Genomic DNA, 22,645 nt, shown 5'->3' with positions numbered 1-22,645 from the left:
ATCTTAAGGTCCTTTCCAACCCTAACTATTCTATGATTCTATGATTCTATGTCCTTGAAGCCCTGGAGTGGCTTCAATCATTGTGACACAATCAATCATTGTGACTTTTAGACTTGGTAATCCCCAGATAAACAAAAGGAAAATTAAGTCTATTTGTCCCATCTTTATAAACTTGTGAACAAAAGCCATCCCCAAAATACGGTAAGGAGACTTCACAGAAATGTAAAATAGAGACTGTACTGGCAGATGGAGAAGCAGCAACAGAATGCATCATCCAAATATACAGAAAGATGAAACAAATTCCCCTGTTCAGGGGAAATAAAGGGAATGTGTCTTACATCGTAACTCTTCCTCTGTGCCTCCAAAAGAACTACAACTCCATACAGATCCATACTGGAACACCAACAGATACACATGGATCCATGATAACCACTCTGGACACAAATTTCATAGTCCGTCCTTTATGTCAGAAATACTTCAGTAGGTATTGTAGCCTTTTACATACATAGCCTTTTTAAGCTATTCTGTTTAAATGACAATCCTATTTACCCTTTATAAAGTAAAGCTTGTGCAGTCTTTCTTTCCAAATTCAAAAGGAGAACCTGCCTACTCCCTTTTTCTGTCACAGACTCTGAAGCCTCACAGGAGAAGTGAGAAATTCTGTATTCAGGACTAGTCACCCTCCTCTGCCGTACCCTTTGGGTTTTGTATTGTGCTTCAGAGAATCCAGACTGCTCAAGAGAAAATTCCTTCTATGAAACCAAAGAGTAGAACATCTACCATACATCTTTGCTGTTTAATGTATAACTGACTCCACTGATAATAGACATTTCTATCAGAAAAATGCCACATTAATGAGACAAGGAGAAAATAATTTTCTTGTCCGGTGCTCTGAATCCATAAAGAATTCCCTATGAATATTACAGAACATACTGAAAAGAATTACTAATATTTTTTAGCATATTTTTTTTAATGTCAAGGAGCTATACCAAACATTCACAGAAACAAAATCTTTAGGGCAACTTTCTACTTCATTTATTTCTTCAAATTTCTAAATATATATAGACAGATAAAAAGCTAAACTGTACTCTCTCAATCCCTGCATTAGATCTAATAGGAGGATCTAGGAGCTTTGATTCACAAGCAAGAATGACTTAGATGCCTCCAGTTTCTGAAATCTCTTACAATTACTGAAACAGTCCTCCAGAAGCTGAAATCTGATTTGCCTTGAGATATTAATGGGCTCTACAATGCGTATGTTCAGGAACTGCTTCACAACATCTACATAGCAGATGCACAGCAGACTGAACAAATATAAACTGATTTTGAGCATACAATTTTTACGTATTTAAAGCCAAGTATTTTAAAACCAAGTATTAAAGCATTATTTTAAAGGCAAGTATTAAAGCCTTCTTCCATTATCTGTGTTGTGACTGTCTCTATCTGCTGCCCATTTTGAGAGAGAATTTTTTTGTAGCATTGGTAATGCCCTTGTCAGAAACCATATAAAGGGAGTAAATCATCCAGTAATTAGTGATGTGCAAGAAAAGTGCTTGTGTTTGAAATGGAGATAAAGAATTAGTATGCATGTTAAAAAAAAAAAAAAAAAAGCAAACAAAAAAAAACACCAACAAACACCCTGCCCCCCCCCCCCCCCCCGAAATTTACTAATTTTATTGCAGTGCATCAATTACTGAAAATTCCTAATGTTTTCTTTCTCTTCTCTCCTGCAGCTCCCTGCTCAGGCAACACTTACTTCTGCCATAGCAACATGTGCATCAATACTTCTTTAGTGTGCAATGGCATTCAGAACTGTGCATACCCTTGGGATGAAAATCACTGCAGAGGTGAATATTATACAAAGTATAGCCTTTGTGAGCTAGGCTGGTCAATTTGCCTTTCAAGAAAGTCATGAAATGTATTCTTCCTGGAAATATGAAATATTCCGGGGTTGGACTCATTTCAGCGGGTGGTATCATATTCTCTTCCCTTGTTATTTTCTCTTATAATTACTATTATTAATGGTAGCAGCAGTGATTTGTGTTATACCTTAGTTACTGGACTGTTCTTATCTCAACCCTTGGGAGTTACATTCTTTCGATTCTCCACCCCATCCCTCCGGGAGTGGGGGGGGCGTGGTGGTGAAGGAAAGAAAGAGGGAGGAAGGGAGGGAGTGAGTGAACGAGCTGTGTGTCTGGGTTTAAACCACGACAGGAGTACTCGGAGGATAAAGAACTGGCTGGATGGCCGCATGCAAAGAGTTATGGTCAATGGCTCAATGTCCAGCTGGAGACCAGTAACGAGTGGTTTCCCTCAGGATTGGTATTGGGTCTTGTTCAACATCTTTGTCGGTGACATGGAGATTGGGATTGAGTGCGCCCTCAGCAAGTTTGCCGATGACACCAAGCTGTGTGGTTCGGTTGATACCCTGGAGGGAAGAAATGCCATCCAGAGGGACCTTGACTCGTTTGTGAGGTGGGCCGATGCCAACCTTATGGATTTTAACAAAGCCAAGTGCAAGGTCCTACACCTGGGTCAAAGCAGTCCCAGACACAGCTACAGATTGGGTGGAGAAGAGATTCAGAGCAACCCTGCAGAGAAGGACTTGGGGGTGTTGGTCGATGAGAAACTTAACATGAGCCGGCAGTGTGCACTCGCAGCCTAGAAAGCCAACTGTATCCTGGGCTGCATCAAATAGGAGTTTGACCAGCAGGTCAAAGCAGGTGATCCTGCCCTTCCACTCTGCTCTCGTGAGACCTCACTAGGAGTACTGTGTACAGTTCAGCTGGGTTCTGCTGTAGCAGTCATTTTTCTCCTTCTTAGTAGCTGGTGCAGTGCTGTGTTTTTGACTTTCAGCCTGGGAACAATGCTGGTAACACCAATGTTTTTAGTTGTTGCTAAGTAATGTTTACTCCGACCAAGGACTTTCTCAGTCTCATGCTCTGCCTGTGAGGAAGGGCACAGTAAGCCAGGAGGAAGCAGAGACAGGACACTTGACCCCAAGTAGCCAAAGGGGTATTCCATACCACAGCACTTCATGCCCACTATATAAATTGGGGGGAGTTACCTAGAAGGCCCAGATCACTGCTTGGGTCGGCAGAGTATCGGTTGGTGGGTGGTGAGAAATTGCATTGTGCATCATTTGTGTTTATTGTTTTTGTTGTCTTTTCTTTTTCCCTTTTAGTTTTATATTCTTTCCCTTTCTTATTTCTCTTATCATCATTATTATTGGTGGTAGTGGTAGTGGTAGTAGTGGTTTTGTATTATGCCTTAGTTGCCGGACTATTCTTATCTCAACCCGTGGGAGTTATTTACATTCTTTCGATTCTCCTCCCCATCCCTCTTGGAGCACTGGGGAGAAAGGGGAGGAGTGAGTGAGTGGCTGCGTGGTTCTGAGTTACCGGCTGGGCTTAAACCGTGACAGAATACTATTGTAAAAGTCTGCATCTAGACTAACATGGGTACTTACTTTTGTTTTAACCAGAAGCTGCAAAATTACATATGTTCAAATGTACTAAAATTTATGTGACTTGGAATTTTAAAAGGCAGTAATCCTTTTCACTTATTTCTCAGAAAACATAGAGTGAGGAACTGATCATTGAAGGCAATATAAATAGTAGGCAAGATTAAACAGATGGCTGTAACATAATTCTCGAGTCTCAACTGGCATTTAGCACTACTTTCAATTTGACAAATAAAATAAGACTCATATGTTGACATACATGCGGTGCACTTTTATTTATGTAACTAACTGAGGTATTAAAATTGTCTTGAAATGCAGGCATCTAAAGAAGAGAAAATGATATGAGTAAGAGAATAGTATCATTGGTTTCGGTCTTAAGTGATTAGTAGCTGTTTTTTTCTTCCAATATCCTTTACTTATAATATTCATGCAAAGTCTCTGTCTTACTCCTCCACTAGGTAGGTAGCTTGGGAAGATGGGAGGAAATCCACCATTTCTCAGCAAGAATTAGTTAGGCAGACTTTTTTTTTAAATGAAGTATAACAAGCTAAAAGTGTGTGCATCTCACGCTGCATATAATACACTTTGAATATATTCAGGCATTATACACAAGCATCTTGTATAGACACTGATACCACCTTCACTAGGAAATCAAAAGTCAATAGATAATGAACCTTGTGTCATATCTTCTCTTCTTCGAACATAAATTTCACACGGAATCTCCTCCATCACCCTGTCTTCTATGACTTGTTCAGGGCAGTCATGCACTTGTTTGAAAGTGTAACTATTCCTGAATGTGCTGTTAAATGTTTTCATTGGCTGAGGCTGTGCAAAGTCATTGCAGAAGGGAAGTTCCATGGAGCTGAGGTTTGTCCTGCTTTGTTTGGCATTAGAGGCCTGGGAACCACAGTGGTGGTCACGAATGCATCTGGAAGCTGTTGAAGGGCGTCTCATTTTCTGGTAGTTTTCAAGTTCCTCTGATAAATCTTCCAGATCTGCAGAAATTTCTTTGTCCCTTAATGAAAATAGTCCATAATGTGGAGGATCAAATACTTCCTGGAAGCCAGCTTTATTGAAAGAAGTCTTGCAAGCCATAAGCTTTTTGCGAGGTTGCTTTACTTGTACTAGAATTGAAATGATGAGAAGTACTAAAACTATCCCTGATGTGATGGCAATGATTGTTCCATGAGTTTTGGTGATTTGTTCAAACAATCCAGTTATTTTCTTTTCTGCAAAGAAAAAATTAGGCTTATGATGACGGGTTTATGATTTTTCACATTTTTGATCATGCTTAATGACTTAATGGCATTGGAGACTAGATCTGTGTGTCAATGGGATTTATCATCCTGGATCTGTGCATTTGTTCAGCAAGTCTAATTCCCTGTCTGTTACTGGCCACCACATGGTATTTCAGTGGCAGGTGGAACTCTGTGGCCAGCGTAGGCTGACTGAGCTAGGATGTGGCTTTAATCCTGAACCTCTACTGATCAGTTCACATTCCAAAATCCACAAGTTAAGTAGGCTTAAAGTAACAGCTACAGCTGATACTTCTCTTATCATGTTTTGCTCCTGCTGGTAACATTCCCATTGATGTCAATAGAAGGAAACATAGATTTAAAATTATCTATTTCTTCCTTAAAAGGGAAATATTATCATAGTGATGATGTGAAGGTGACTGTACTATTTGTTTACAAGGAGCTTTAACATAGATATATTCCAGTTTTAACAGTCCAGTAATCAAGTCAGATGGAAAAAAAAAAAAAAAAAGAGGGCCTGGGGGGAACAGACATGGACCAACCAACCCTTATCATATGGCACTTTTGGCTAGTACTTCATATGAACACAAGATGGCAGCACCAGCACAAGATGGTTTCCATACTAAAAATTCTTATTTGGAGATTAAGTTTTTCCGTTTGGATTTCTTTTCTGTAAATGTACTTGTCTGGCAGTGTTCAAGGCCAGGTTGGACGGGCCTTGAGCAGTCTGGTCTAGTGGAAGATGTCCCTGCCCCATGAAAGGGGGTTGGAAATGGATGAGCTTTAAGGCCCCTTCAACCCAAAGCATTCTATGGTTCTACGATTGTCCTAGGGGACTAAAATAATTCTACACTGAGATTCTGCAACATCCTCTACTGGGGGGAAAAAGCATTTAAGATTATGTAGAAGAAAATACAGTAGCCTAGATGTTGCATGTTATTTTCAGATATCTGGCTCCTGCCATCTGGATATATGTATTATGCACTTAAGTACTCTGCACACAGTGCCTGGAGACAGTTCTACACCATCATACACTATTTGAAACAATTCATACACTAAACAGACTCCCAAGGAGTTGGCTAGTAAGAAGTTATGTCTGAAATACAGTTCTACTTCAGAGTGTAGACTGTCTTACTCTGAGTTACACTTGTCCCTTTAATGTGAAGGAGGATATCTCCCTTGTCCTGCTGTCATGGTTTAAACATGCCTAGCTTAGATTTCAGCATTACCATACATTGTGGGAGGTATGAATTTCAGCGCTATGGCAGTTCTCTCATCTGTGCCTAGGTTTCTTAATTCTTGGAAGATACTCCGGTCAAAAAGTTGTTATGCAAAAGGTGATGTATTCTCCAATCTCTTAAAATAAATGGCGCACAACTGACTTTCCTATCAGTTTTTGTGCCACTGGGCTTAGGTCACAATATGCTCAGATTTAGGTAGCTATCAGTACAGACTACATGAGAACTCTGGGTGCCGGAAGGAATTTTACACAACTGTGAGAAGCTTTCTTTTTAAGGCTAGATATTGCTTATTTGGTTGCAGCAGTCTCCCTTCAGTCTGCCTAAGCTGGCAATATGGATCCAGTCTTCAGCTGTCTCTTCATTATCTGCTGTGCAAGTATTACAGCAAAATTTAGACTGTATTCAGCATAAAGCATGGTAGGTTATTCAGCAGCAGATACAGCAATTTGCAAAAACTGGGAAAGACACTTTCTTCACATTGTGACACGGTTTTCATGGAATTAATTTTTTAAATACTGCAGTATGTAAAGTGTGAATTCTAAGCAAAATTCTAGGAAGTGGTTGGTAAAGATGGGAAAGAGATCTGGAAATTGCACTTAAGAGGGAATACCGAATATTAACAAAGCTAAGTACTGTTTAGAGGAGCTCACTTTTACACTGAAAACTTGGGAGTTATGAATCAGTTTTGTTAACTGGAAAGCTTCCAGAATATACCTTGCATTAGAGTATTTATGAGTGGTGTGCATTTTTTTGTTTGCCCCAAATAAAATGTCAAAGTAAGGTTTTTAATATGTATTTACTAAAAAAATTAAGCAGGATTTGTGTGTTGAAAAGCCATTTTATTTCAAGATTTTCTGTAAAGGAGGTTTTGACCCTTCCTTAGGGTCAATTTCTCTTTGAAATGCAGTACGTATTTAAAACTTTCTGGAGTCATGCGTTCAGAGCATTTATGCCATTCTTTGTCTAAAAATAAAAAAAAAAATCCCTGCTCACATGTGTTCTTTTCTGGTTTTCTTTTAGCAAGAAAAACTGATGACCTTAAATTTGTTTTGTTCCAACTCTGAAAACTCAGTGATTGTTGAAGCACAGGTGAACATATTTGTACTTTAGCAGAATAACAAGTTCCTCATATTATGAGAATTTTTCCTACAAAACCTGATATTGAGACACATTTTTCCTGTAGCTGTGATGATTTCAACAATACTCCTGCACCCCATCTTCTAGAAGAAGTGAATTACATGTGTTCATTTTCCATAAGCGATGACTTCTGCTTCCTAAACAATTCCTCCTACCCGTTCTCACATCATATGCAGCAGCTGCATTTACTCTGAGATAGCCTGTGATTAACAACTTAAAAAAAGTGTTTTAAAATTGTCTTTCTCTTTGAAGACTGTTGCCCAAGGCTTTTTGTGCTTGAAGGCTTGTGTCTTTTTCAAGCTCTGTATTTTTTTCTCTAAAAGGTATTACCTGTCCATACAATCCTTGCTTCCTTTAAAGTTTAGGAATCAATAGGCTGCAACCTGGCAAATACTAATTTCTATTTCCTATTAAGCTGACATCCCTTTAAAATAAGATACTTTATGCTGAAGAGGAAGAAATTTAATTATAAAGCAGTAAGATCAATATTCAGGATGCTTGCACGTCTCCTGAGTTTAAATAAAAAATTTGAAACACCCGTCTGAGATTAGTAGAATAGCTGTCTTCAGCATATTTCCAGGAAGAATACATTTCATGACTTTCTTGAAAGGCAAATTGACCAGCCTAGCTCACAAAGGCTATACTTTGTATAATATTCACCTCTGCAGTGATTTTCATCCCAAGGGTATGCACAGTTCTGAATGCCATTGCACACTAAAGAAGTATTGATGCACATGTTGCTATGGCAGAAGTAAGTGTTGCCTGAGCAGGGAGCTGCAGGAGAGAAGAGAAAGAAAACATTAGGAATTTTCAGTAATTGATGCACTGCAATAAAATTAGTAAATTTCGTGGGGGGGGGGGGGGGGCAGGGTGTTTGTTGGTGTTTTTTTTTGTTTGCTTTTTTTTTTTTTTTTTAACATGCATACTAATTCTTTATCTCCATTTCAAACACAAGCACTTTTCTTGCACATCACTAATTACTGGATGATTTACTCCCTTTATATGGTTTCTGACAAGGGCATTACCAATGCTACAAAAAAATTCTCTCTCAAAATGGGCAGCAGATAGAGACAGTCACAACACAGATAATGGAAGAAGGCTTTAATACTTGCCTTTAAAATAATGCTTTAATACTTGGTTTTAAAATACTTGGCTTTAAATACGTAAAAATTGTATGCTCAAAATCAGTTTATATTTGTTCAGTCTGCTGTGCATCTGCTATGTAGATGTTGTGAAGCAGTTCCTGAACATACGCATTGTAGAGCCCATTAATATCTCAAGGCAAATCAGATTTCAGCTTCTGGAGGACTGTTTCAGTAATTGTAAGAGATTTCAGAAACTGGAGGCATCTAAGTCATTCTTGCTTGTGAATCAAAGCTCCTAGATCCTCCTATTAGATCTAATGCAGGGATTGAGAGAGTACAGTTTAGCTTTTTATCTGTCTATATATATTTAGAAATTTGAAGAAATAAATGAAGTAGAAAGTTGCCCTAAAGATTTTGTTTCTGTGAATGTTTGGTATAGCTCCTTGACATTAAAAAAAATATGCTAAAAAATATTAGTAATTCTTTTCAGTATGTTCTGTAATATTCATAGGGAATTCTTTATGGATTCAGAGCACCGGACAAGAAAATTATTTTCTCCTTGTCTCATTAATGTGGCATTTTTCTGATAGAAATGTCTATTATCAGTGGAGTCAGTTATACATTAAACAGCAAAGATGTATGGTAGATGTTCTACTCTTTGGTTTCATAGAAGGAATTTTCTCTTGAGCAGTCTGGATTCTCTGAAGCACAATACAAAACCCAAAGGGTACGGCAGAGGAGGGTGACTAGTCCTGAATACAGAATTTCTCACTTCTCCTGTGAGGCTTCAGAGTCTGTGACAGAAAAAGGGAGTAGGCAGGTTCTCCTTTTGAATTTGGAAAGAAAGACTGCACAAGCTTTACTTTATAAAGGGTAAATAGGATTGTCATTTAAACAGAATAGCTTAAAAAGGCTATGTATGTAAAAGGCTACAATACCTACTGAAGTATTTCTGACATAAAGGACGGACTATGAAATTTGTGTCCAGAGTGGTTATCATGGATCCATGTGTATCTGTTGGTGTTCCAGTATGGATCTGTATGGAGTTGTAGTTCTTTTGGAGGCACAGAGGAAGAGTTACGATGTAAGACACATTCCCTTTATTTCCCCTGAACAGGGGAATTTGTTTCATCTTTCTGTATATTTGGATGATGCATTCTGTTGCTGCTTCTCCATCTGCCAGTACAGTCTCTATTTTACATTTCTGTGAAGTCTCCTTACCGTATTTTGGGGATGGCTTTTGTTCACAAGTTTATAAAGATGGGACAAATAGACTTAATTTTCCTTTTGTTTATCTGGGGATTACCAAGTCTAAAAGTCACAATGATTGATTGTGTCACAATGATTGAAGCCACTCCAGGGCTTCAAGGACATAGAATCATAGAATCATAGAATAGTTAGGGTTGGAAAGGACCTTAAGATCATCTAGTTCCAACCCCCCTGCCATGGGCAGGGACATCTCACACTAGGCTATGTCACCCAAGCTGGACTCTTCTCATAACAGCTGGTGCAATGTTCAGTGTTCTTTGTATCTAGCATTATTCATGTACTGAACCAAGCCAGAAATCAAATACATTGATTTTTAACATAAGTCGATTCTGCAAAAAGCTCTAGGCATGTGTTAGGTGACTGTCATGCACAATTAGTACTTTTATGCAATTTTTTTCAGAAATACTGATCATTTTCATGGTTGGCTTCATATAATTACAAATCATTAGTAAGGTAGAAGACAAAAATAGCCTCATGATCTGAAAATAAGATAAGCAAGGATTCACTTTTTTTTTTTTTCAGTTAGAAAAATTGCTTACCCCACTTCTGGTAGGAGCTTCCTTTGATCCTGACCCTCTACTCTGCTCTCGTGAGACCTCACTTGGAGTATTGTGTACAGTTCTGGTGTCCTCAACATAAAAAGGACATGGAACTGTTGGAACAAGTCCAGAGGAGGTCCACGAGGATGATCAGGGGACTGGAGCACTTCCCGTATGAAGACAGGCTGAGAAAGTTGGGGTTGTTCAGCCTGGAGTAAAAAAGGCTGAGTGGAGACCTCATAGCAGCCTTCCAGTATCTGAAGGGGGCCTATAAGGATGCTGGGGAGGGACTCTTCATTAGGGACTGTAGTGATAGGACAAGGGGTAATGGGTTCAAACTTAAACAGAGGGAAGTTTAGACTGGATATAAGGAAGAAGTTTTTTACTGTTAGGGTGGTGAGGCACTGGAATGGGTTGCCCAGGGAAGTTGTGAATGCTCCATCCCTGGCGGTGTTCAAGGCCAGGTTGAACAGAGCCTTGGGTGACATGGTTTAGTGTGAGGTGTCCCTGCCCATGGCAGGGGGGTTGGAACTAGATGATCTTAAGGTCCTTTCCAACCCTAACTATTCTATGATTCTGATTCTATGATTTAAAAATACATGAAACATTTTTCAGACACATACCTTTCAATTGCCCTATCCAATAAAGATGCTATTTGAAGTTAGAACATAGATAATAATAACCACATACCTTTTCAGGTTTTCTTCTGCCAATGACTTTTGAGTTGCTTTAAAATTGTAAGTTAACAAAGTTATCTAACTTTAGGATTAGTTACTGTTTCAACCTCTTGCACTCAAAAAAACACCACAAAAAGACCCCCCAAAACCCAAACGCAACAGAAGAAAAACCCAACCCCACTCCAGTATTTGTAATATAAACAGATAATTTCCCTGGCAAAATTCATAGCATTTTCTAGATTGGAAGCTGGAATAACTTGCACTACCACTAATATCAATAATTGCATTGAAATAAATGCTACTGGAAAAGCAGTTCTCAATTTTTGCAAGTTGTGAATTGCAGTAAATACCAGTTTTAAGCACAATATGTAACTTTTACTAAATGCCTCTTGTAGCTTAAACAATAGACTAGTTTGACCCATGCAATTGTTTATTTTACATCTAGGCAATAATCATTATTTTACCATGTAGGCAAAGTAAGCAATAAGATATTTCTCTTAAGTCTCTGTCAGTCTTTTTAGAAAGATTGTTTTACAGAAAGTAACTTTTCACCTGTGTTAAAAAATTACTGTTTTATGGAACAGAATATAAAATCCACTTCTTATCTGTAACCTAAACTTTTTTGTAAGGTGGTGACCAGGATCCCTTTCAGGACTGGCTACAGACATGTTCTGTCGAGAAAGGTATTTCTTTGACAGCAAATTTGTACTACTTATTCTTCAAGCAGAGTGAGTCTTTTGAAAACCTTTGACACAAGCATAGGTTTGATTTCCTGAAGTGGCAGATATGCTTTATTCAGCTCTCCCCGTGTATCGCAGATCTTCTCTGCAGTTCTGAACTTAGTCTACTTTAGTCCTGAAGATGCTACTTATTTTCAGGTTCTGCAATGTGGACAATGTTGTCCTTTATAAATATGTGAGGCAACAAAATTCCAGTAAATTCAGAGAGAAAGCACTTCAAAGAAAATCTCACTTTCAGGAAACGTCTTCATTTACAATGGGAATAAAGACTATCTCCACCCTGGGCTATGAGATACAAACAGAAATCCAGTTTGCATTTACAGCTCTGCTTTTAATATAGCCTTCTTAAATAAATTTGAATTTAACTGCTTATCCACAGTTGTGCAACACAACTGGACTTTCCTAAGGGAGCACGTGTGGGATCGCTCCAAGCCATGTGCAGCTGAGAAGGAGGTAGCAGCTTAGGTATAGCTGGAGTGGGTGTACTTCCAGATCCAGACTCTGCAGGGTCACACGTGTTCTCTAGCCTTCTGAACATCCAGTATGGGCTTGAGAAGAGCCTGTTGTGGTATCTGGCAGAGAACTGGAAGATGAAGGCTAATGGGAGAGCACACTTCAGTCCCACTGCTGTCTTCTTTAAGTAAGCCTGTGCTCATCTGTAGAAATCTTTGTGAGAATGACATAGCTTAGGGCTGTATTATTACTGAATTCAAATGAAAAATAAACCTTTTAAGACTGGAGGAAAGCCTTTCTTCAGGAACCATGCTTATAACTGTAATAAAGCAAGTATTTAATTTAGATGCCAGTACATGAAGGAAATGGAAACAACCTTTTTCATGTGTTCCTGCTGCATAATATATAGCTGATGCTTTTCCTAAAATATACCTGAAAAAGTACCCTGATCCCAGGAGAATAGGCAGTTTAAAATCTACTTACGATCCACAAATGAAGTGAACAGCATTCTGAATCTGCTTAGCCTACTGCCTTCGTCTGCCCACATCCGCACCACACCCATCCCAGTCTGCAGCATGACATCGTTTGCTACCGTACTGCAGAACTTTGCCTTCAGGTTTTCAATAGAACTACTTCCATCATACACAGCAACAAAGTTTCTTTTGCATTCATTTGAATGCTCCATTTGATAGTCGAGAAATCGTACATAAATCTGTTAGAAAAGAGAAATTAATGTCTCTAGGAAAAGTAATACAGAGAAGACAGTATTTCTTAGCAAATCTCGGAGATGTTTTGTCCCGTTACACATGTGTAACTCTCAATGCACAGCACTTTTAAACTTACATTTTCTCATGAAATGTAAATGTGGAGTATTACTTAAAGTTTGTCTTAAGTGTCTGTTTTGCTTTGGCCCCTTCCCCAAAACAATCTTTACTTAATAATTTACTCTCATGTTTCTACTCCCCTTGGGGGGGGGGGGAAGAAAAAAAAAAGGTAAAAAAAAAAAAAGGTAAAGCAACATACTTGCTGAAGAAAGCCCTAAGCAGCTCTGCTACATGTGCAACCTATTACTCTAGAAGAGATATGAGAAACACATAAATGTGCTGAAAGAATGTTAATGGTATTTTGACTGTTCTCTTTTCTTTCTTTTTAATTCCTAACAGCAGTGTTAAAATATAAGGGAAGGAGTCTAGTCAGGAAAGCTCTGAAGTAAAAATAAGGAAATTGAAATTTATTGCTTCAGAATGAAAGCTAATTACTGAATTGTAGCATTGTTATGGAAGACACAAGCCATGAAAGTCAGGAGTAATTTGAATAAAAATGGAAGCAGAAGAAAAGTAAACTGGCTTTCTAGGAAGAGTTAATAAATTAAGCCAATCTTAATTCCTCCAAAAGCAGGAATCTAATCCAAGAGAAGGCAGCATATGTGTTAGAACGTACGCAGCAAAGAAATTGGAAGACCAACATGGCACTTGGAAAATAAACAAACAATTTATTTTGCCAGAGCAGGAAACTTCTGCAAGATTACGTGAAAAGATCACAGGCCTTTTTCATCTCTTGAATGGTTGTATTGGGATTCTTAAAATTCTAGGGGAAGTTGATGAACTGTGTAACTCAAACTCAGTTACCTAGGCATGCTGCAAAGGCTATCCTTAAACTTTAAAAATTCCTCAGATAGCCATTATTTTGACAGAGAAGAAATCTATCCATGTGAAGACAGAGGTCTCCTGCTCTGTGTGAGAGGAGATGCGCCTTCTACCCACAAGGTCTTCAGTATGTTCCTCAGATAAGCTTGAGTCTAGACTTGATGTGTTTTGAGTGAGTACAGCCTACAGCTACATCTCAGGCTGCTATTACAGATGCTAAGGACCTTTTGCGCAGTATAATTTTTCATGCATCTGACTAATGACAAACATCTCCAGCTCTTGTTTAATTTGTGAAGCAGGGGAGACAAGCATAGATGAATACCACGCTTACTACTGTTGTATTACCTATTTTTCTGTCCTTTTCCCATATCATCTTTCTTTTAACCTCAGCTACAGCCAAAGCCTTTTAAAACTGAATTGTAAAGAATTCATTAAACCAAAACCAACCAACTTTGGGGGAAAAAAAGATTTACAAACACTTAACAAGCTCTACTGAAAGCATGGCAAAAGAGTGAGCACAGGAAAAGGCAGGCAAAACACCCTGGCTTTTCCTTTCCAGTGTTTTCCAGAGGCAGGTTGCCAGTTCTGTCTCCCCTTGCACACTATGAAAAGGTGCAGCCTGTGCCATACGATCTCATGCTTCATCTCACTATTGTGTGATTTTCAGTATCCATTTTTTTATTCCCTTTTTTCTACTTCTGCTGTCTTTGTTCTCAGCTATATTGAGAACCTGTCTTCCACTGATGTCTTATCTCACAAACATGGGTGTGAGCTGTTAAATGCTAGTATATGGGCTGAGAGATGGTATTTGCATTTAATGTTTGGCTTTATGTATCTGCTGTGAAATTACAAGGGAAGCTAAAAATAAACGAGGATGCTTTTAGTAGAACTATTCTCTGTATGTGTAAATATCTGTTACACAGATTTTAAAAGTTCTTTCATTGCTGCAGTTGTATCAGTTTTAAAAAATTACTTTTGTGACAGAATCTAATTGAGGAAATTAAAAATGTCTATGCTTATTTTTCTCAAGAGATTGCACCATATCAGATCTAATAGATTTTATCATCACAATTCTGCCAGAATTGAAGCTTGAGAAACTACTCTTGGAATCTCGTGCTCACCAACAGGGAAGGGCTCATTGGAAATCTGACACTCCAGGGAAGCCTTGGATGCAGCGATCACGAGATGGTTGAATTTGAGATCCTCAGAACAGTGAGAAGAGCGTGCAGCAAGCTCACTGCCTTGGACTTCAAAAGAGCAGACTTTGGCCTATTCAGAAACCTGCTTAGCAAGGTTCCATGGGATATAGGCCTAGAGGGCAGGGGGGCCAAAGACTCTCGGTTGATATTCAAGGATCACCTGCTACAAGCTCAGGAGTGTTGCATCCCAACTAGAAGGAAGCGCAGCAGGAGGGCCAGGAGACCTCCTTGGATGGATAAGGAGCTGCTGAGGAAAATTCAAATGAAGAAAGAGGCTTATAATAAGTGGAAGCAAGGACAGGCGGCCTGGGAAGAGTACAGGGATGTTGTCCGGGAAGCTAGGGACCAGGTTAGGAAAGCTAAGGCCCAGTTAGAATTAAACTTGGCTAGGGATATTAAGGATAACAGGAAGGTATTCTACAGGTACGTAGCAAATAAAAAACAGACAAGGGAGAACGTAGGCCCCCTCAGGAAGTTCTCGGGAGAACTAGCTACAGAGGATTTGGAGAAGGCTGAGGTTCTGAATGACTTCTTTGCCTCCGTCTTCACTGGCAAAGGCTCTGACCACACCACCCAAGTCTTGGAAGGCAGACGCAGGGACAGTGAGAACGAAGACCTTGGGTCCACTGTAGGAGAGGAACTGGTTCGAGACCATCTTAAAAATCTGAATGTGCACAAGTCCATGGGTCCTGATGAAATCCATCTGCGGGTCCTGAAGGAGCTGGTGAATGAAATTGCTAAGCCACTGGCCATCATATTTGAGAAATCATGGCAGTCAGGTGAAGTTCCCGACGACTGGAAAAAGGGAAATATAACCCCCATTTTCAAGAAGGGGAAAATGGATGACCCAGGGAATTACAGACCAGTCAGTCTCACCTCTGTGCCTGGCAAAATCTTGGAGCAGATTCTCCTGGAAGGCATGCTAAGGCACATGAAAAACAACAAGGTGCTTGGTGACAGCCAGCATGGCTTCACTAAGGGGAAATCCTGCCTGACCAATTTGGTGACCTTCTGTGATGGGGCTGCGGAACTGATGGACAGGGGTAGAGCACTTGATGTCATCTGCCGGGACTTGTGTAAAGCGTTCGACACTGTCCCACATAACATCCTTGTCTCTAACTTGGAGGGACATCAATTTGATGGATAGACCACTCGATGGATACAGATCTGGCTGGATGGCCGCATACAAAGAGTTGTGGTCAATGCCTCAATGTCCAGCTGGAAACCAGTAACGAGTGGTGTCCCTCAGGGATCGGTGTTGGGACCGGTCTTCTTTAACATCTTCGTCGCTGACATGGACAGTGGGATTGAGTGCGCCCTCAGCAAATTTGCCGATGACACCAAGCTGTGTGGTTCACAGCTGGAGGGAGGGAATGCCATCCAGAGGGACCTTGACACGCTTGTGAGGTGGGCTGATGCCAACCTCATGAATTTTAACCATGTCAAGTGCAAGGTCCTACACCTGGGTCGGAGCAATCCCAGGCACAGCTACAGGTTGGGCAGAGAAGAGATTCAGAGCAGCCCTGCGGAGAAGGACTTGGGGGTGTTGGTTGATGAGAAAATGAACATGAGCCGGCAGTGTGCGCTCGCAGCCCTGAAAGCCAACCGTATCCTGGGCTGCATCAAAAGGAGTGTGACCAGCAGGTCGAAGGAGTTGATCCTGCCCCTTTACTCTGCTCTTGTGAGACCTCACCTGGAGTATTGTGTGCAGTTCTGGTGTCCTCAACATAAAAAGGACATGGAACTGTTGGAACAAGTCCAGAGAAGGGCCACGAGTATGATCAGGGGACTGGAGCTCCTCCCGTATGAAGATAGGCTGAGAATGTTGGGGCTGTTCAGCCTGGAGAAGAGAAGGCTGTGTGGAGACCTCATAGCAGCCTTCCAGTATCTGAAGGGGTCCTATAGGGATGCTGGGGAGGGACTCTTCATTAGGGACTGTAGCGATAGCACAAGGGATAAAGGGTTCAAACTTAAACAGGGGAAGTTTAGATTGGATATAAGGAGGAAATTCTTTCCTGTTAGGGTGGTGAGGCACTGGAATGGGTTGCCCAGGGAGGTTGTGAATGCTCCATTCTTGGCAGTGTTCAAGACCAGGTTGTACAAGGCCTTGGGTGATATGGTTTAGTGTGAGGTGTCCCTGCCCATGGCAGGGGGGTTGGAACTTGATGATCTTAAGGTCCTTTCCAACCCTAACTATTCTATGATTCTTTAATAGTAAGAATTATTTTTCTGTAATGTTTTAACTCTATAATTTAGGGTGATGATCTAATCTCAGGGCTGACCCAACCATAACTCTGCCTTCTGCCAACATTCAATAATTTATTGAAGTGCTTAAGCATATGGCCTGATGCACTCAAAAGGCAATGTGGGGACGAAATTGTTTTATTATTGTTTTGAGACAAGGAAGTACAAAATCTTTTGTAAATAAGTAAAATCAGTTCTAAATAACATTGTTTGATGGCTTTGTAACATTAGCAATAGAAAGTAACTCAGGTAAATGTTTCACAAAAACTAGTCAGAATTCACCCAAAGAACATGAGAATCCTTGTATAAGATAAATCGTTGTAGTTGGCGTAGTTTTAGGTCCTTATGACCTTAGTGCAAAAATAATTGTAAGAAAAACAGGACAGAAAAACAGGACATGTAGATAAAGAGTATCTGAAGCTAGCAGATGTCTAGGATGTGCTGTGGCTAAGCTAACCGAAGGACGAGATGATTATGCCTGCAGTGTTACTGAACCAGTTAAGCTGGTGTAAGCATTATCTACTGCACATTCTTCAGAGATTGCCAGAAAGTGATGAAGATTGTTGGAAGAAGTAAGTGACCCCCAAAGACCACTACCACATTGTTGTGCGCATGCGGAAATGGGTGTGGAATTACGTAAAGCGGTTCTCAGTTAAATGAATATGTATGACAAGCAACAATATAACCACAGTCTGTTTGAGGTTTGGCTGAGACAAGCTAGGAAGGGCTATCCCCCGTGTCTCCCAGTGCTGCAATAAAGAATACCTGCTTGTCAACTTAAACTTTGTTGGCAAGTTCTTAGCGAGTACTACAAATCAGTTTCCGGAAGAACTGCTACTATTACTTAGTATAGGGCTCCATGAGTTGAGTCACTTCCTCAAATGCTCAAATATATTAACGAAGTTTTAGTTTCTTTCTCGTCTTCTCCTCTTACTACTATCTTTTAGGTTGCTGGTTTTGAACTTTTAATTTGGAAGTTGGTTCATAGGCCTGTAAGCTAAAATGTTAAGTTGTAAATTAAAACCACTCTGTTAAGAGCAAGATAGGCCAGTACGGCCTTGGGGTATGTATAAAAAAAGGGCAGCCTTTGAAGATAAGAAAGGAGTAACCAAGACATATAGGGCCAGTTCTTCAAGATAAGGAACAAATAAGAACAAACTGACCTAAACCACAGAGAGTTTTTAAATAATCCACAAGTCTTTTGCACCTGCACAAGCACACAGGTCAATCAGCAGACACAGGGAGGAAGACTGTCAGCAACCACCAGAGACCCCTCAAAACCACCACTCAGCAAGGAAGAGCATGCGTAATTAAAATGCAAATATTACAATTAGCTCCAGGAAATCTAGTGAATATGTAAAGCATTTCCCAGAAAGGTTGTAAATATGCATAAGTTTGTTGGATATATGGATGCTGCTTATAGACTCCAGGCACGCTCACCTTTGCAAAATGACGTGTGTGTGCACCAGCGCTGCAATAAGGAATTCCTGTTTTCTAAAACTCCAAATCGAGCCTTAGAGAGTTTATTCGTCTGTCTTTTGTGGTAACAGGGCTGGTTAGTTAACCATTAAGGGTATGTAAGAAGGCATAGAGTAGGCTTGTCATCTTGGCAGCTACTGCTTAGAAATATTTTTTTTAATTCTTGTGTACATGCAAGCAGTGATATGCGCTTTAACACACATACAGGAGCAAAATGAAAGATGTGTATACTATATGGAAGAAAAAAATATGTACTCTTCAGTGCAACTCAAATTATTAACCATTCTATGTCTGAAACATATAGCTGTCGGGTTTTGTTGAACAGGCTATAGATATTGTATTTTGGAATTATGAATAGAATTTTATACTTCTCTCTGACCAACAATAAAGCTCAAGTTGTTTTAATGAGCATAAGATAGTGATGATTTCATAAGCAGTCTCTAGATCTGCAGGCACAATCACAAATACCAGGTACCCAGGTAACATATGCTGATTTTTGGCTTGAACAGTTACTATGCCCCTTTAGGGCTTGGGCAGAAAAGCTCTAGCAAATTTTATTGTGGCACTTTAAGAGGGCGTGATGCTATAGCCAAGTCAGAAGAAGAGTGACAATTCCTTAGCTGCTTCCAGGCAAAGCCTTTCATTTTAGCTCAGGCTACTGATGAAAGTGGGGTTTAAGGTGCTGGATTGTGAATTACACTGAGGAGGAGCAGGTACATGTTCTTTTGACACTGAACAGAACCAAATTTTCCAATAGAACCACCGGAGGCAAAATTTTAAGATGTGGCAGCAAGATTTAAGGGAACTTATCAAAGCTGTTAGCTAGCATCTTTGCCTGCGGTCTTCCAATAAAACCAGAGTCCAAGTCAAATGCCCTTGAAAACTGTTGCTTGAACAGTGTTCACAGTTATTTTGAATTTTAAGTTTCAAATAATAGGAAGTCAAGACTGTGGACTTGCTCTATAAATTTAATTTCAGGAACAATCTGGATTTCCTAAGCCACTGGTAACTCACTCATCTCACTGAAAGAGAGACATTATGTAAATCACAGCTAGTGACTATTACCTGTTACTAATGACTTAGAAACCCATTATATGTTGAATGATATGAATGAAACTCACCTTAGCATTCGGAGTAGCTTTAATTGTCCATATGCAGTCAACTGGTTGCCCTGGCTTTGTTTTTCCTTCTTGTTGTACTTGACTGGAATGTACTATTCCATCAGCTCCTGAGAGTTCAAACTGGCAGTCTAGGGAGAAGATATACCTTGCTGTCAAATTCAATATGATATTAATTTTAAATTTAATGTATAAAGAAATTGTTACTGTAATACTAGACCTGGTATGGGATTTAAAATACCTCCTAGGTAAGTAGAGTCAGGATCTGTAATAGAAAGAAGTAATGAATCACACGGGCTATCAGTGTTTAAGATTCACTTCAAGGTTTAGTATAATCTGAAGATTATGTCTATTATTATATCACAATAAAAATTGTTTACTGAATCAATTGCAGGGTACAGAGACAGATTTTTTATTTTTTTTAGATAACATTATTCCACAAAGATTGACCTTATCTGAATGAGGTAATTCTATACTGACAGCACAGGTTTCCAGCAAAACACCAAAAATCGCTATTCGGTATGTTGTTCCTACATTACATTCTGAATTTAATTACCAATTTTCACTGAAAAATTTACCCTTCTTTAACTAAAATCAGTTCTAAATAACATTGTTTGATGGCTTTGTAACATTAGCAATAGAAAGTAACTCCGGTAAATGTTTCACAAAAACTAGTCAGAATACGCCCAAAGAACATAATGAGAATCCTTCTGTAAGATAAATCGCTCTAGCTGGCTTAGTTTTAGGTCCTTATGACCTTAGTACAAAAATAAAAGTAAGAAAATCAGGGGTAAGGGTGGAGAGGAACTGGAATGGGTTGCCCAGGGAAGATGTGAATGCTCCATCCCTGCCTGTGTTCTAAGCCTGGTTGGACAGAGTCTTGGGGAACATGCTTTAGTGTGTGGTATCCCTGCCCATGGCCAGGGGGTTGGAATTAGATCATCTTAAGGTCCTTTCCAACCTTAACTATTTTATTATTCTATGATTCTATGAAATAAACATACTTAATTTTCCTTTTGTTTATCTGGGGATTACCAAGTCTAGAATTGAAATGATGAGAAGTACTAAAACTATCCCTGATGTGATGGCAATGATTGTTCCATGAGTTTTGGTGATTTGTCCAAACAATCCAGTTATTTTCCTTTCTGCAAAGAAAAAATTAGGCTTATGATGACGGGTTTATGATTTTTCACATTTTTGATCATGCTTAATGACTTAACGGCATTGGAGACTAGATCTGTGTGTCAATGGGATTTATCATCCTGGATCTGTGCATTTGTTCAGCAAGTCTAATTCCCTGTCTGTGTTACTGGCCACCACATGGTATTTCAGTGGCAGGTGGAACTCTGTGGCCAGCGTAGGCTGACTGAGCTAGGATGTGGCTTTAATCCTGAACCTCTACTGATCAGTTCACATTCCAAAATCCACAAGTTAAGTAGGCTTAAAGTAACAGCTACAGCTGATACTTCTCTTACCATGTTTTGCTCCTGCTGGTAACATTCCCACTGATGTCAATAGAAGGAAACATAGATTTAAAATTATCTATTTCTTCCTTAAAAGGGAAATATTATCATAGTGATGATGTGAAGGTGACTGTACTATTTGTTTACAAGGAGCTTTAGCATAGATATATTCCAGTTTTAACAGTCCAGTAATCAAGTCAGATGGAAAAAAAAAAAAAAAAGAGAGGGCCTGGGGGGAACAGACATGGACCAACCAACCCTTATCATATGGCACTTTTGGCTAGTACAAGATGGCAACGTCAGAACAAGATGGTTTCCATACTAAAAAATCTTATTTGGAGATTAGATTTTTCCGTTTGGATTTCTGTTCTGTAAATGTACTTGTTTGGCAGTGTTCAAGGCCAGGTTGGATGGGCCTTGAGCAATCTGGTCTAGTGGAAGATGTCCCTGCCCATGGAAGGGGGTTGGAACTGGATGAGCTTTAAGGCCCCTTCAACCCAAAGCATTCTATGGTTCTGCGATTGTCCTAGGGGACTAAAAGAATTCTACACTGAGACTCTCCAACATACCCTACAGCTCTAACAGTTATTTTTCTCCTTCTTAGTAGCTGGCACAATGCTGCGTTTCGGCTTTAGTCTAAGAACATTGCTGATAACACACCAATTTCTTTAATTGTTGCTAAGTAATGTTTACCCCAATCAAGGGCTTTTCAGTCTCTCATGCTCTGCCAGTGAGGAGGGGAGAAGAAGCTGGGAGAAAGCAGAGACTGGACACCTGACCCAAACTAGCCAAAGGGGTATTCCATAACACAGCACATCATGCCCAGTATATAAACTGGGGAGAGTCACACGGAATGCCCAGATCGCTGCATGAGTCAGTCTGGGTATCAGTCAGCAGGCGGTGAGCAACTTTATTGGGCATTACTTGTGTTTATTGTTTTTTTCTTATCTTTTTAATTTTATATTCTCTCTCTTATCATTGTTGTTATTAGTGGTGGTAGTAGTATTTTTATATGATACTTTAGTTTCTGAACTGTTCTTATCTCAGCCCACTGTATTTACATTCCTTTGGTTCTCCTCCCCATCCTGCTGGGAACAGTGGGGAAGAATCAAGGGAGTGAGTGAGCGGCTGCATGGTTGTGAGTTACTGGCTGGGCTTCCTACTGCTTAAGAAAGAAGATATAGAGGTACACGCCATGGGCCACCCTATAGTTTTACCTGTGGGATCATGGAGAAGACAGGAGCAAGTGGGATGGAAAACCTACCTCATCTCTGGAGGAACAGGTGCGTGAATTGAAGACGAGAACAAAGGTCAAGGATGATCATCCCATGAAAGCTGTGGCTTAAGTCTCTGGTGAGCAGGTTCCCAGATGGAATGGAAGAGCTGATTTTACACCAGCTCCTGTGATAAAGACTAATCCCTGTCAACAAGGTGTAAGTGGCCAATATTGCGATCACTATTAGAGGGGCCCTGCCTCCAGCCAGGTGGAGCTAGGGGACAATTAGGTTTATTGGACTGTGTGGATCAGATGGCCTGGCACATAAGTCGCACAGAAGTATAAGGCTCTAATAGATACCGGTGCACAGTGTACCCTTATGCCATCAAGATGTCAAGGGGCGGAACCCATCTATATTTC

General features: G+C 39.9%; 1 protein-coding gene across 5 annotated transcripts in view; it reads right to left on the bottom strand.

The window, feature by feature from the left end:
• Positions 1 to 3,713: 3,713 nt before the first annotated feature.
• LOC133262218 (neuropilin and tolloid-like protein 2) overlaps positions 3,714 to 22,645 on the bottom strand; it is a 55,126-nt gene continuing 36,194 nt past the window's right edge. For all 5 annotated transcript variants that reach the window (XM_061441175.1, XM_061441176.1, XM_061441179.1 and 2 more), the window contains 5 exons: positions 19,767 to 19,811; positions 19,550 to 19,677; positions 12,344 to 12,572; positions 7,758 to 7,871; positions 3,714 to 4,692 (listed from right to left, as the gene is read on the bottom strand). In XM_061441175.1, coding sequence (XP_061297159.1) covers positions 4,115 to 4,692; positions 7,758 to 7,871; positions 12,344 to 12,572; positions 19,550 to 19,677; positions 19,767 to 19,811 — 1,094 coding nt within the window. In that variant the 3' untranslated portion in view covers positions 3,714 to 4,114. The remainder of the gene's footprint in view (positions 4,693 to 7,757; positions 7,872 to 12,343; positions 12,573 to 19,549; positions 19,678 to 19,766; positions 19,812 to 22,645) is intronic.

Source organism: Pezoporus flaviventris, unplaced genomic scaffold (assembly GCF_033815535.1).
Source record: "Pezoporus flaviventris isolate CSIRO_AGI_PZ_B2104156 unplaced genomic scaffold, CSIRO_AGI_Pfla_v1 ptg000199l, whole genome shotgun sequence".
NCBI lineage: Eukaryota > Metazoa > Chordata > Aves > Psittaciformes > Psittacidae > Pezoporus > Pezoporus flaviventris.
This window is presented reverse-complemented; position numbering and strand designations above follow the sequence as displayed.